General features: G+C 38.3%; 1 protein-coding gene across 1 annotated transcript; it reads right to left on the minus strand.

Annotated features, from left to right (window-relative positions):
• Nucleotides 1–2,853: 2,853 nt before the first annotated feature.
• On the minus strand, nt 2,854–13,835 carry LOC145470875 (uncharacterized). Its single transcript, XM_081454753.1, has 6 exons — nt 13,342–13,835; nt 13,130–13,204; nt 12,860–12,937; nt 10,355–10,495; nt 9,606–9,698; nt 2,854–7,271 (listed from the first exon to the last, which is right to left on the minus strand). The coding sequence occupies exons 1-6, from the start codon at nt 13,468–13,470 to the stop codon at nt 6,057–6,059; spliced, it is 1,731 nt and encodes a 576-aa protein (XP_081310879.1). The 5' UTR covers nt 13,471–13,835; the 3' UTR covers nt 2,854–6,056.
• Nucleotides 13,836–14,164: the final 329 nt, after the last annotated feature.

Below are 14,164 nucleotides of genomic sequence, written 5' to 3' on the forward strand. Positions count from 1 at the left end.
ACATAGAAAAATGTGTCATACTTGGAAAAATGGGTCACACTTGGAAAAATGGGTCACACTTGGAAAAATGGGTCATACTTGCAAAAATGGGTCACACTTGGAAAAAAAGTGGGTCATACTTCTGGAAAAATGGTTTGCACTTGAAAAAAACGGGTCACACTTGGAAAAATAGGTAACACTCGGAAAAAGGGTCACACTTAAAAAAGTGGGTCATACTTAGAAAAGTGGGTCACCCTTGGAAAAACTTGTCACACTTCGAAAGAAATGTCACACTTGGAAAAATGGATCCCACCTAGAAAAATGAGTCACTTGTAAAAATGGATCATACTTAAAAATATGGGTAACTCTTCGAAAAATGGGTCACACTTGGAAAAATGGGTCACACTTGGAAAAATGGGTCATACTTGTAAAAATGGGTCACACTTGGAAAACTGGGTCGCACTTGGAAAAGTGGATCACACTTGGAAAAAAGGGTCGCCCTTGGAAAAGTGGGTCACACCTGGAAAAAAGGTTCGCACTTGGAAAAGTGGATCACACTTGGAAAAAAGGTTCGCACTTGGAAAAGTGGGTCACACGTAAGCAAAGGGTCACTCTTCGAAAATTGGGTCACACTTGGAACAATGGTTAACACTTGCATTTCCCCCGTCGTCTCAGGGAATATTACCGTGGTCCCGCATGAGAGAGCTGCGAGAGAGCCGCGAAGCGGCGAGAGTCGCGTTCGCGGCTTCGCGAAAAGAAGATAAATCAAGAAAAACCTCTGGGACCAGGGTAGGGGAATATTTATTTCTTATTAGATGTTTTGGTGTGTAGTATCGCTGTATATTTTTACGAGTTGTGCCGTATTTTGACAAGCCCGTAGGGCGAGTCAAAATACAACTAACAATTAAAAATATTTAAGCAATAGAACACTTTTTCCCTGTTTACATAGCCTCATCTAAACACTCGGGGGTTGGGAGAATTCGAGACAGTTATGCAAACCCTTGACTACGTGTCGGGTTTGCATAACTTTTGGGAATTCTCCCAACCCTCCGAGTGTTTAGATGAGGCTATGTAAACACGGAAAAAGTGCTCTATTGCTTTTATAAAATAATTCTCAAAAAATACGCGCGAATCTAAAACGTTACAACCGTGTTTACATACTCGCATCTAAACACACCTATCGACCAATGAGAGCGCGCGTAGTAGCTCAGTTATTTTATAAACAACGATGCTACACACCAAAACATCTAATAACAGTTTTATTATCCAACTGCTGTAGTCAATAAATTTATCAGTGAAAGAGGGAGAGTGTGACAGTTTTGCCTGCGCGCGCCGACCTGTCCGGCAAACAGGTTTTCCGGCTGTACAAATAACTGTACAATATCGCTGGATATTTGTACTGTTATTTGGACGGTATTCGCTGCAGTTGGATAATACTCACCAATATTCACTTTGCCTGTGGCGAATAATTGCTAAATAAAATGAGAACGGGGAAGAACATAAAAGAACTGTTTTCGCATTCCATTGCAGAGTAGAGTAGAGTATGGTAGGGTACCCTAGCTCACCGAGACGACTGTACGTCGCTGGCCTCATTCCCGACAAGATGCGCTGGTTAATCTCTAACTTAAACCATTCGATTAATTAAAAAAGGTTTATTTTCGTTGCTTGTCTCTGGCTCGGCGATTTGCCCTCTGTTAAGGTGGCTCCATAGGGTAATCATTTATGGCGTTGCGCGCGCAAGTGTTATGTTTTGAATGCCGTTTTTGTATTCGTTTTTACACCCAGTCCTCTCAAACTAATTACATGTAATAAGCAATGATTAAATAGTGTTTTACTATTATCTCTGTTAAAATTATTGGTTTTAGTCTTGAATTATAAATGCCCAAACAAATATGTTTTTTTACCTTTTTATGGCTTTACTTGCGATTTTCTTGAATTTCCTTCGGTGAAATCTTCCCAAATTTTCACAGCATATCGCTTCCTGCGGGATACGAATTTTAAAGACGAAAAAAGTAGGGTTTGTAAAGGTAGGTTTTTCGATTTTTGCAAATTTACGCCTTTTACCGCTGCGAGAAAACTGGTCTTATAGATTTCCCTGAAAAACGAGCTCCGACTAAAACATTAACTACAAATCTGCCTAGTTTTACAGAATTTCACCGAAGGAAACGCGAGAAAATTTACTGTAAGTTTTGCTTGTTGTGCTCATGTTGACGTAATAAAATATCGAAAAACAGTGCCGTTTTCCTTCGCGCGCGCAGATTACCATCCGCAGGTTGTATAATTAATGCAAATACCATTGTTGACAAATGTGTTAACTTCTTTTCCAAAATTGGTGTAAAAGCGTATTCAAGATATCAACTGTGTGCATTCGTTTGGCAACATTTTACGGAAGCCCTTTTGAAGGCAGGGTCCACACTACGCCGGACAAATTAGACAACGCAGCTTTAGTTCTACGGTTAGGCCTTCCATCCACGCTACTCCGTCACGAAAACGGAGGTTTCTGAAAACGCTCTTCAAACCGGAGGAATTTGGAAACGCCGGCTTTTCGTTTTCGTGTGGAGGGAAGACATTTTGAAAACGGAGCTTTTCAAAAACGATGGCGTCACGATAGTCATGTGATGCCGCTGACCGAGTATTCCTCAACAACAAATCCAAAATGACCGGTGATTGTTGCGTTTTCAAATCCCTCCGGCGCAGTGTGGACGGAAAACATTTGATGCGTTTTCAGAGTGAAACCTCCGTTTGATCAAATCCCTTTTGCGTAGATGGGCCCTAAACTTTTTTTAACACCCCAAACCAGAGAACATAATAAGCATTTTTCTGGAGAATTCCTTCTTTAAAAGGGAAACAACCAAAAAAAAAACCATACAAAGCTTCAGTTCTCCATTAAAGGGGATGTTTATTCAAGGAGGGTTATTTATCCACCTTCGGGGGCATTTATTTAGGAAAGAACTCGTTTAACAATACAAAAGCAAGAGAATTGGTAACTGTTGGCATTGTTCGGCAGTTTACTCATCGTACACTCAAGGACAAGTCAAATTTTAGGTACGCATGGATTTAAACTAGTTTACTTTTCTGCTGGTAGCATTTCCCTGTTACTGTGTGATGCAACAACCTATTACCTAAACATGTATGTGTCCTCCAACTAAATTTACACTACAAATGGCTCGGTATTTTTAACAGTACAGTCAGCTTACTACAACACACAAGCCAATTAAATAAAATTCGCATGCTAAAATGCCCCTTAAGCAATACTATAATGTAATTACATAATTACACAATACTTCTTATTCATTAGATTTGCACCCATTACATGGAAAACAAATTGAAGACCCATACAAACACATGGGTACTTTTGCATGTCATGTGCCACCAAAGAGTTACTGTTTGCAAAATTGAACTAGTGGCAACAAGCAACATACATAAATCTGTGTTCACAAGCTGTCTTTAATTTCAGAAAAAATTTGCCTGTCTCTAAAGATATTTCAGTGAACAGGGAACCCATACTTGTCATAGTGCAAAGTTTGGGTAACCTGTGCTATGAGTAAATTTGAATTTAAAATGTTTGACAGTTCAAAGATGCAAAACAACTAAAATTCCACAAGTTACAAAAATTATTAGCATACTTAACAAAAAAGTACATACAGTACTGTACATTAGGTGCATTTTTGTACTGAATTTGGAATCTAACAGATTAGAGGCTTCGTAAACCCCAATAAAAGTAAAATATAGCACTGTTAATAAAAAAAATTGAATGCTTGCTTGAACCGGGCTATAGTTCCTTAATTAACAAGACTAGACAGGTTTTCTATCCTAGGTTTGCAATCTCCATACTTGTAACAAGGATAAAAATGCAATACTTTGACATTCTAAAATCTACATAAAATAACCAAAACTAAACATTTTTCAAGGTGGTGACCATCCAAACCAATATATTAATATTACTATTACAACTTTATTATAATGAAGTTCGCAAATTGAATTGCTTCTCTTTATTCCGGCCTTATACCGAGTGAGCAGTTAAGGTGTTCAGTTGCCACTGTCAAATCATTTTGCAACAGCGGTCAGTACAGTGATTGACAACAGTGTTTCCTCGGACAAATGGCTGACCTTAACATTATTTGAATTTACTGGAAAGCTCCGTTGATTGATCACCCCTATCCTCTCATTAAGAAATCATGGAAATCATTCAAAATAATAACCCATGTGCACACTTGAGTAGGCTCGTTATAAAGACCATTGACTACCTAATAACACATTTATTTGTGCTCCAAATATTTTACGACCTGGATCATCCGTACTCAGAAATACTGTTAGATCCCGCTTATTAGAACATAGTTATTTTGAATTTCTGGTTATTTTGAACTCAAAACTATTTCCCTTGAATTTGCCCTTCAGTCACGAATTATCCGCTATTTCAAACTCCTGCTGTTTCAAAGTAATTTTCATTTTCTCTGAGAGTTCGAAATAGCAGGGTTCAACTGTATGAGAATAAGGACAAGTTTCATGGCAAAAATGTTCAAACAATTCTGCTTGGAAAAACTGTATTTACAGCAAAAATCAAGTTTCAGTCTGTTTTTAATTAAATTTTGGCTCATTTCTAGGGTTTTGTGCTGCTTGCATTTATCAAGTGTACTATTCCAAGGAATTTACGTTTTAAATTGTTCACTCCTCGGCCACACGACAATTCACACTTAAACTGCGTAGTTGCGGTTCCTATTCAATGCCAGTTGGCAAGGAAGAAAGCACAAGCCAGCAATCAAGTTCATAGAAACCATGAGCAAGTGTTTATCTCATAGTTAATGCATAACCCAGTCACTGATCCCTTACTATAATTATTAACTTCAGATTTATCCACAGTTAAGTATATACACTTCAGTAATAGTGTACAGTGGGTGAATATTCCAAGGGACTTCTCGGGATCAATAAAAAGCCGTTCCATAGCCAAACAGATTTCAAGTTTGTCAATTTCAGTCAGCCACTGGGTCGCACTTACAATAAAATATTACAATGGTATAATTATTGTTATTTAGTGATGAAAACATTAAAATATTTGTACAATATTATTGCATTTATGAGAATGGCACTTTGTAAAATATCTCTTGTGGTGATAAAGGAAGACTATTTAAAGCTCATTTGTGTCAGTAATAAGCTAATGAGAGATGTATGGACAAAAGAGACAATTTTGCCACATGACAGTGTTTCATGCAAAATTCTCCATGCATAAGAAATGGTGATTATTCTGAGGTTTCTTATTGTGTGCAAAGCATAAAATTTTACAATGTTATTGGTATTTCAAACAATATTAAGACAGATATTGTTACAGCAAAAACACCTGAAAAACCAAGGCATCACTATAAAAGGCAAAAAAATATAATTGAATGAACAGTAAAACTCTCAAAGCTAATAAATTTGTGGAAAAAAACCAGTTAGGTTAGCATAGTCTTGGTAAATAAGTTTATATGTGCAGACTCTATTCTTCCTGCTCTTAAGAGACTCAACCTTACAAATTCTCTACTGATGACATGCAGATAGCTTCACAGAGACCCATGTATTGCTCACATGTAGGTAGAGCTCTATGCCATCAAAAAAGAACTTTTTGAGTAAAATCTAAGACATCTTTAGCAGGGTAAGTATCAAAAACATAAAAGGAGATCAGTTTGCATGAAAGTTAAGGTCAGCATGGAATAAATCAATACCACAAAAACCAACCAAAACTATCTCCCATCCCTTCCCCCCAACTAATCTTTCCTTATTATTTCTACATCTACCTAAATAAGCTGTATTCATCAACCATCAAGCAATATTATTGTCTTTGTTTTTCATTTTGAGTAAAAACCCCTCAAGACTGAAGAATACTGTAGTCTGAGGAAGGTTCTTCACCTGGCTTACACGTATGTTTTTAGCTAAATAATTGAAATAAAAATATAAACCAACAGAATGCTGTTTTTCCACCCAGGTTGCTAGGTCCCTTAGGTCTTGCACAGTGACAAAAACCATGTCATCTTAAAATCTATGTAATAAATCCTGTTAAAAACACATCTAGAATTAAAATTGTCAGCTCACAGTTTCAGTTATCATACCCAAAACACTTGATCTTCTGTCTGTGGGCTAAATGGGTTGGAATCTTTCTTAGTCAGTGGTACTCGAGGTGGAGGGCTTGTTTCCCTTGATGCAAAGAAAGAAGAAAACTCATCTGCTCCATTTGTCTGGCGTGAAGAGGTTGATGGCCACGGTGATGATGACCAGGATGTGTTCCCTTGGGATTGCGAGCTTGGCAGAGTTGCCTTCATATCGTGTGTCCATGCATTTGAAAGAGCATCAATCTGGGATGCAGTTTCTGCAAATGGATTTACAGTAGTAAGCAAGCCCTGGTTTGGTTGTGCCATCTTGCTTGGCTGTGTGGGATCCACCGAGGCAGACGCCAGCCACATTTCTGCATCTGACAGACGCTTCTGATGCTGTTGTTGGGTGGAGGCACTCCAGGAGGTAACTCCATTGACTTGGGTAGTTGCCGATTGACCTGGAAGTAGTTGTACTGGTGGTGGTGGTGCACTAGGTACATTCCCTCCTCGACTTAGGCTCAGCAAAGTGTTGGGGGCTTGCATGTGCGATGATGAATTTGCGCTCAGCCCATTGTACACAGTGTTCGGCTGATTTTGAGTCCCATTCTGTGTAGCTGTTGGTTGAGATATGGGTGCTCCAAAGGAGCTGGATGATGGAGCTGTGGTATTGTTCTGCAGCATGAGGGCATCAACTGCCGGGGGCAACTGAGGAACGGCCGGCTCTTCTGTGAGTGTTTCATACCCAGTTGTGTCTGATCCACGCAGCGGCATAAAAGACAGGGGGTTTGAGCGATACCTCAGAGACATGTGACGAGTGAAAGGCGACGGATTGAAAGGTTGTGGACGGGGACGTGCCACTGATGGTGGAGGTTTAAGAACAGGTGTGGCTGCATTATTATGTGTTGGTTGCTGTGTTGTAGTTACCACTGTGCCATTCTTGATGGGAGGAGTAACGACACTAGACGGTACAGCTGCAGCAGCTATTGGAGCTGTGCTTGATGTTGGCATGGGGGCAGGAGTAGGGGTGGTGGCTTTGATTTGTCCTGGAGAAGGCTGCTGTGGAGATGGATTGGATGGTGTCGAGCCATTCACCATTGGTGTGCTACTTGCCGCACTTGCAGTTGCTGCTGTTCCAGCAGCAGCAGCAGCAGTAGCTGCAGCAGACGGGGGGGCTTGTTGAGGTGGTGGCTGCCCTTGTTGCTCTTGTGGTTGCTGTTGTTGTTGTGCCTAAGATCAAAGTAAAATTTTCCATTTAAGGTATCAGTATAACCCATTTGACCATCCGCGCGCGGCCCGCTCTAGCGTTCGTGGCTTTAACAAAAACCCATATAAACCGTATATTTACTGGAAGCTTAATAACTACAGATTATGACCTGACCTGTTTAAAACGGTAAAAATTTACCGTGTTTCGAAAATGTGAGTATATTTACAAAGCTTCACGCACCCATAAATCAAGGTATATGCCCGCTAAATTTAGGTCGGAGAAAACGATTAACATGGCATCCGTTTCTTCACACATTAACCTCAAAAACTGTGTCTCAGATTTTTGGCACATGCGTTTGTTATTATTTTACAAGAGGATAAAGTTACAAAAGAGAAAAAAATAGGACTGCCCGCGAAAAAAAGGCATAACTTTTTAATGAAAAGAGTAATCAGAATTCGCAGACACGGTTTTGTCGGCGATCGTTCTGACAACATTCTCTCCGAATTTCAGCCAATTTGGTCCAGGGGCTGCCGACCTGGAACTCGAAATGCACGTACAACTCGCCTACTTTTTAACTTTCGAGAAACAGAGAAAAAATAAAATTCGGCGGCATCCAAGTGTTATGAGATTATCACACCAAGGGAGACACCGCAGAGGAATCAACTTTCTGTATAACAATAGGACTGTGACAGTTAACATGGAACAGGTACAAATTTCCGCGACGGCGCGCGGTAAATTATTCACCGGTGAATAAACCGCTTTTTCATGTGTGAAGTCAGAATTCCAAAGTTAGTAAACGTGAAATTATCTTTTGATTTACTATATTAGCGTTCGAAATTTTACGTATCGGTTGACTAATCTTCAAAATTATGACCATGTCACTGTTAACATGCCGAAGGCCAGTAGAAAGTTCCCGAGAAAATGCAAGCGCACAAAGGGAAACGCTGGAGAGGACGTCGTAAACGGGACTACATCGACTGATGTTGATGCAAAGGCAAAGATACTGGAAGAAATGACAATAGCTGGGTAAGAAAAAAAAATGTTGCACTGCTGATTCTAATTTTGTACAATCGATCTGCCTTTCAATTTCGTCCACTTCTCTTCGTCAATCTCCTCTGCTTCGACAGTTTCTTGGAACAGTATTTTAGCGCGGCTTGCGCTCATTTCGGCTTGCTCGCTGGCTTTGTGATCGCAATCGTTGTCGCATTCATCCAGCAATTTTTCTTGATTGTAAAACGAACCCTTTGCCGCTTTCCGCTAATTTAGTGGCCCACTCTTTGTTGAAAGTGTTTTTCGCCTTCTTTGGCCTTCCTTTAGCCGATGAAAACGGGCAAGATCGCTCTGTCTTCTTCGAAGACATCCGCCACTGGTTATGGCACGCGAATCGCGTGTCAACTCAGCATGATCTTGATGTCATGTGACTTCTTGCCTCGATAATTAATTCATTTGACAGAACTTGTCAACTCTCAATTAAGTTATTAATATGCAAAACAATCTTTCTCGCGCAATAACTAGCGGCAGATAAAAGATTTTTTCGTGGATTTTTTTTTTATCTTAAAGATTACTTTAAGATTTATCCAACCGCTTAAAAAAGTAAAATTATGCAAAATTGCAAATTTTCCCCTTACTGATACCTTAATGATTAAAATAAGTGGAATCTCATTTGCTATATCAAGGGAACATCACTCTACACCTCTTCCAATTGGCCTCTTATCCTTTCTGGTCCTATTGCTAAAAGATATCAACTGGTGGTTCTAGTATACATAATAATAAAACAAATAATAACAACACTTTGTCTATAATCCAAAAGTCCAATAAGGGCTCGAAAAAAGTGCTGTTCGGTTGTCTGGGACAAGTAGATTTTCCTTCTGGGCAAGAAACTTTTTATTCTCACTTTTACGACAGACACCAGATCAGGCAAGTCGTCCATGAACCAAATCATTGAAAGAGCAAGCTAAGACTTGCCCAGAGCAAGCAAAATTTGAGGGCTATGATTGGAATTCAAATTGTTTTCAAGCCCTGCCAAGGATGCTTTACAAAACATAACCAGGAAAATATTAAACAATTGGGCCACTGATTTGTCTTCTATATTTTGGGGACGTTTTTCAACATTTATTCCACTCATGCTTGTTAAATATGAGATGATTATAGCCAACTCCACGCTACACACCTTATTGTCTCTCTATCATTTCATATCCAACATGTGCTCATGGAATAATTGTTGAATACATGGATACAATTACACTCAGCTGGTTCTAGTGATCGTGTTTACTCAACTTTGAACCAGGAAGTATAGCACACTGTTAGCGCATAGAAATCAGTAATAAAGTCAAAATTACATTCATCGTCTTTTTTACCTCCTTGTGTTGCTGCTGCAGAGCTTGCGCCTTCTGTTTCCTCTGAAGACAAGCAGTGAAAGCGCAGCCAACGGCATGACTAAGACGCTCCCCCTGGTGAGGTAAACAAAAACAGTTTTGTGATCAATTATTTAAAACCCGAGTACAAAATACCTCTCATTCCATGCTTCAAATAATCCCAGGTGACCCAACATGAGTTTGATATTTTGTCTGGAAAAATGTAGCCCACTTCGATCTCTTTACATATTATAAAGTTCTGTTTTTAGTACAACTTAGGTCATGTTCTACTGGGATAAAACATTTCTGGCTAGTTGAGTTTTTACATATTCTTTTTGGGAAAAACCATTTTGGTTAATTGGTTGATCAACTTTTCACCCGGCCTCAAACCAGGTTAAAATGGTTGAAAAATTATTGGCAGCTGTTTACCATATTTTAACCGAAAACAGTAAGAAAAGTATTCAATTCAAAATGTCAACCGTATCAGCTCAAACTGGTTGCAGTTTAAATGGTTGATCCCAATAGATCACAACATTAACAGTGTCATTACTGTACTTTTTGGAAACATCATTAATTTTATAGGTACTAACAATAAAATTTGTCATTTCCCTGATCAACAAGGAAATTGCTTCTCCAACAGAGCACACCATAAGAATCAACAAATGCCATCTAAGTTGCATATTAGTCTCATTATTTCAATTTGTGGGGTATTTCTAGGTATATGATACATATTCAAACTATTCCCAACTCACAGTGTCTCTCAGGGCTATAAAGCAGTGACACATCCATCGTCTAGTGGTGCCTTCACGGCAAATGTACGAGAACACCCTCTCATTACTCGGGTCCGGAGTACAGAATGACACTTTTTCAATCGTCTGATCAATAACAAGTGACTGAAAAAGAAAACATTGGTTTTATACAGTACACTTTGATAAGATGGAAAGGCATATTGCATGAGGTTATACCCTATGTAAATATGGTGATGTCACATTCAAATTTTTACCTTGATTTATACATGTAAAGGAAATTGCAAGTCACTAGGCTCTTCGTGTTTACATAAATTGATGCGGCACACTCAAGTTACATTGCAAGGATATGTCTTGTACATGTGAACTTTGGAACTCCCCAGCACTCTCCAGTGATTGCATCAGTCTATGTAAACAGTCTAAATGGACAAACTCATATTTTCTACTTCCAACACTTTTGCTGTACTCTAATTTTAATACATACACTGTACATGTAATCATGGCTTTTGTACAAATTTCACAGCAAAAAAAATGTATACCAAAAAAAGACAGCACAAAATTAATTTTCGCACCTTGCACCAAGAAACTAAGAAAAAACAATTATCGTAATACAAACATTTTTTCACTGTTTTCAATAATTTGTTCAGTTGAACTGAATAAAATGAGACAGTTTGCAATTTAATACATATGCTTTCATTTGTAACCAAATGGCAACTCGGAAATTGTTGCCATTGCCCTCTAACTCCTGATTGGGTATTATAAATCAGTAAGTCCATTCCTTTAGCAAAAGGTCTATCACTGGGAGATATTGCATGACGCTGTAGATAATTCCTTAACATAGACGTTATTCTGATATGACTTGACCAATATTGTGTACTCTGAAGACAATGTCAGTGTATTTGTTTTTTTATAACTATCTCCAAATGTCATGCAATAAACCTAACAATAGTGTCATCCTCATTTTTGTCGTCTGAACGTGAGCAAATAGTACTAACATTTACTTATTAAACCTTGGTCTGGACACCTACAGCTCTTTCTCTGCATCACCAATACATTGAAAAACAACTGGCATTGAAATTACAATAATTATTACACAGGAAGTATTTCAATACTTGGCACCTCAACAAATCTGATGAGAAAATTGGTAAGAATTTCTGCTTTCCTTTACACCTTGTGCGTTTAGCAGTATGGACGTGATGTCACCAAGTTACAAATTAAAATGCCCCTGGAGTTAAAAATACTGAAAGCTGTTCCTGAGTTTCAGGATCATAGGCTGAAGAACAATTTGCATCTTAAAAATACCTTGCTAAGGGTGATACCTTCTCAGTAGGAAATGCCTTTCTAATTTAGTCACCACTCAAGAGCGTGAGAATATAAAACTCGAACCGCCCCAAGGCCAAAATTAACTTACTTGGTACAACTGAATGTTAAAATTTCTATTTCATGACTAAAGAGGTTGGTTTCCAAACGCACTTTTATTTTCATGGCGCGAAGATAAATCAAAATCGACAACTTTTCTGCAAAGTCTTGTTTTTCAGTTCCCGTATTTCTATTTTCAAAAGTCCTATTTTAAGTTGTGATGAAAGAAGCGACTCAGTGATAATTTATTGTTACTTAAAAAAATTTAAAAGCTGTAATATGTATGTTGCGTAGACATTGTTGAGAAAAGCTAAATTTTACGACCTTGAATCCTCAGTGTAACGAAATATGTTCCGAGTGAGTTGCAAGGCTTTTCCATCCCTTGAAACTAGAGGTTTGTTCGAGCACAAGCTTATAATTAAATGTTCTTTTATTTTGAATTCAGCTGTTTCAATATAGCTCCCTTCTAAGCCAGCCTACATCAGGTCAAAACTCGTAAAACGTAATAACTATTTTTATTTTTCGTATATAGAGTTAAAAAAAAGTTTAATCTTCCATAGAGTAAACACCATATGCTAGGGACTATCTTCAAATTTGTAAGTCCTCGTCGAGTATGTTCGGTTTTTCAACCAGATTAAAACAATAAACAACGAAAATCAAAACAGAGCTTCGTAAGAAATCCAAAGAATTCAGGAATTTCTTGTATAAGGTCCACTTCGAAGGAAGCTATCTCAGACAAGCGACGAGCTAATATCAAATTGTCGAATTTCGTCAACTGCTGGTGTTAAATTAAGCAAGTCCTCGATTCTTCAATTTATGAGGAGAGATAACCCGATACCATAGGTTTCTCGATGATTCGAAATTTACTCATGCCTCGTTTTATAAACGTCGCATCCATTGCTAATATATAAACTTCCTTGCCGATGAAAAATCTTCCCGAAGAAGGGTGTCGATTTAAAGAAATTTAGCAACAGAAAGGCAGAGCAAATAGAGTACAACTTGCATAAACAATATCACTGACTAGTGCGTTCTGAAATCTAACATTTAATTATGCCACCGAACTCACGAATTTTCATTACAACAGATCGATCAAAAACATGCTTATTGCTTCAAAAATAATTATTAAAGAAAACAACAACTGTCTCTTCCTACCTTCGTTTGTTCGTCCACAACTCGAACACAATCTGCCGTGACAAGAAGCTGCATACGTTTCTTCTTCGCTGTTCCAACCTGAACAAACGAATAAAGATGCTTTGAGAAGAAAGTTAATGAATTACGACTAGCTTATTGTATGATGGAAACCCAAATCGTCGAGTCTTTATTAAATTTGAGGATGGACAATCAGCAAGGGCTTCAGCGGAAGACCTCGCTTCAGCTCCGTGAAATTCTGCAAATATTGGCAGAAACAACGATAGCTTTTACCTCTTTCATCTTCCTGAATGCCTCTGCGCAAACTTGAGTTCCTCTGGACTCGGATACCTCGATGGACCCAACGTACTAAAAGAACAGTATGCTTTCAAATTAATTGTGGATATGATTTCCATCGTTTGACCGTTCACGCCTGTGTTGTCCTGTACCAAGATCCCGAGAAATCACGAACAAATACGAAAAGAAATAGTCACCAATACAAATACCTTAACTGGAAAACTAACACCTCCATTTCGAACTTTATAGCTGTCGTTTTCCCAAATTTGAGGCCTCACACTCTCCGGTATATGCCGTTTTGAACTCCTTAAACTTAAGCTTCGCTTTAGCCTATTCATTCTAGTTAAACTATATTAAAATGCTAACGAAACAAACAAAATTACGGTGAGAACTCAGATACAGTTTTTAACTGCATTTGTTAGACGTACGAAATCTGCTCACGGCTGACGACCGGTCGATACACGCATGCTCAGTGATTGCGTAATTGAATTCAAATTATCCGAGTGAACGCTCATAACATGTCGCCGCGCGAACCTACAAGATTTTGACATTTCAAGATTAGCAAAACGCCCTGTCCAGACTTACATTTACAGGGTAATTGCTCCCTTATATTACAGCTCACTAGCTTACTCTAAAATGTAACCTTGCACAAAGATCAGAGTGTTTTAGGAGACCGTGTTTTCTAGTCTTTTCTACGGGTTAAAATTAGCTATTGATTCGAACTTCCGGTTTGAGTTCGAAACAAGAACCGAGAACCTTAACCGTGGGTAAGTTTTACAATTATTATTATTTTTTTTATTTCAAAAAGGTCATGACGTAGCACTTTTATATTAAAAATACTTCGTCTGCTTGACAAAGAGCTTTTTCCGTTTGTCAGATATATTGTTCTAATAATTAAAACTGTTTGATAAACGTAATTAAAATTTTGTTTGCTCGTCTGCGCCGAAAACTGTCTTGACTACTAATGCTATCGATGTAATATTGTCTTATGAAACTTTTTTTTTTATCTCTTTTGTTTAATTAACCAAAAGT

The sequence above is a fragment of the Orbicella franksi genome, chromosome 15 (assembly GCF_964199315.1).
Source record: "Orbicella franksi chromosome 15, jaOrbFran1.1, whole genome shotgun sequence".
NCBI lineage: Eukaryota > Metazoa > Cnidaria > Anthozoa > Scleractinia > Merulinidae > Orbicella > Orbicella franksi.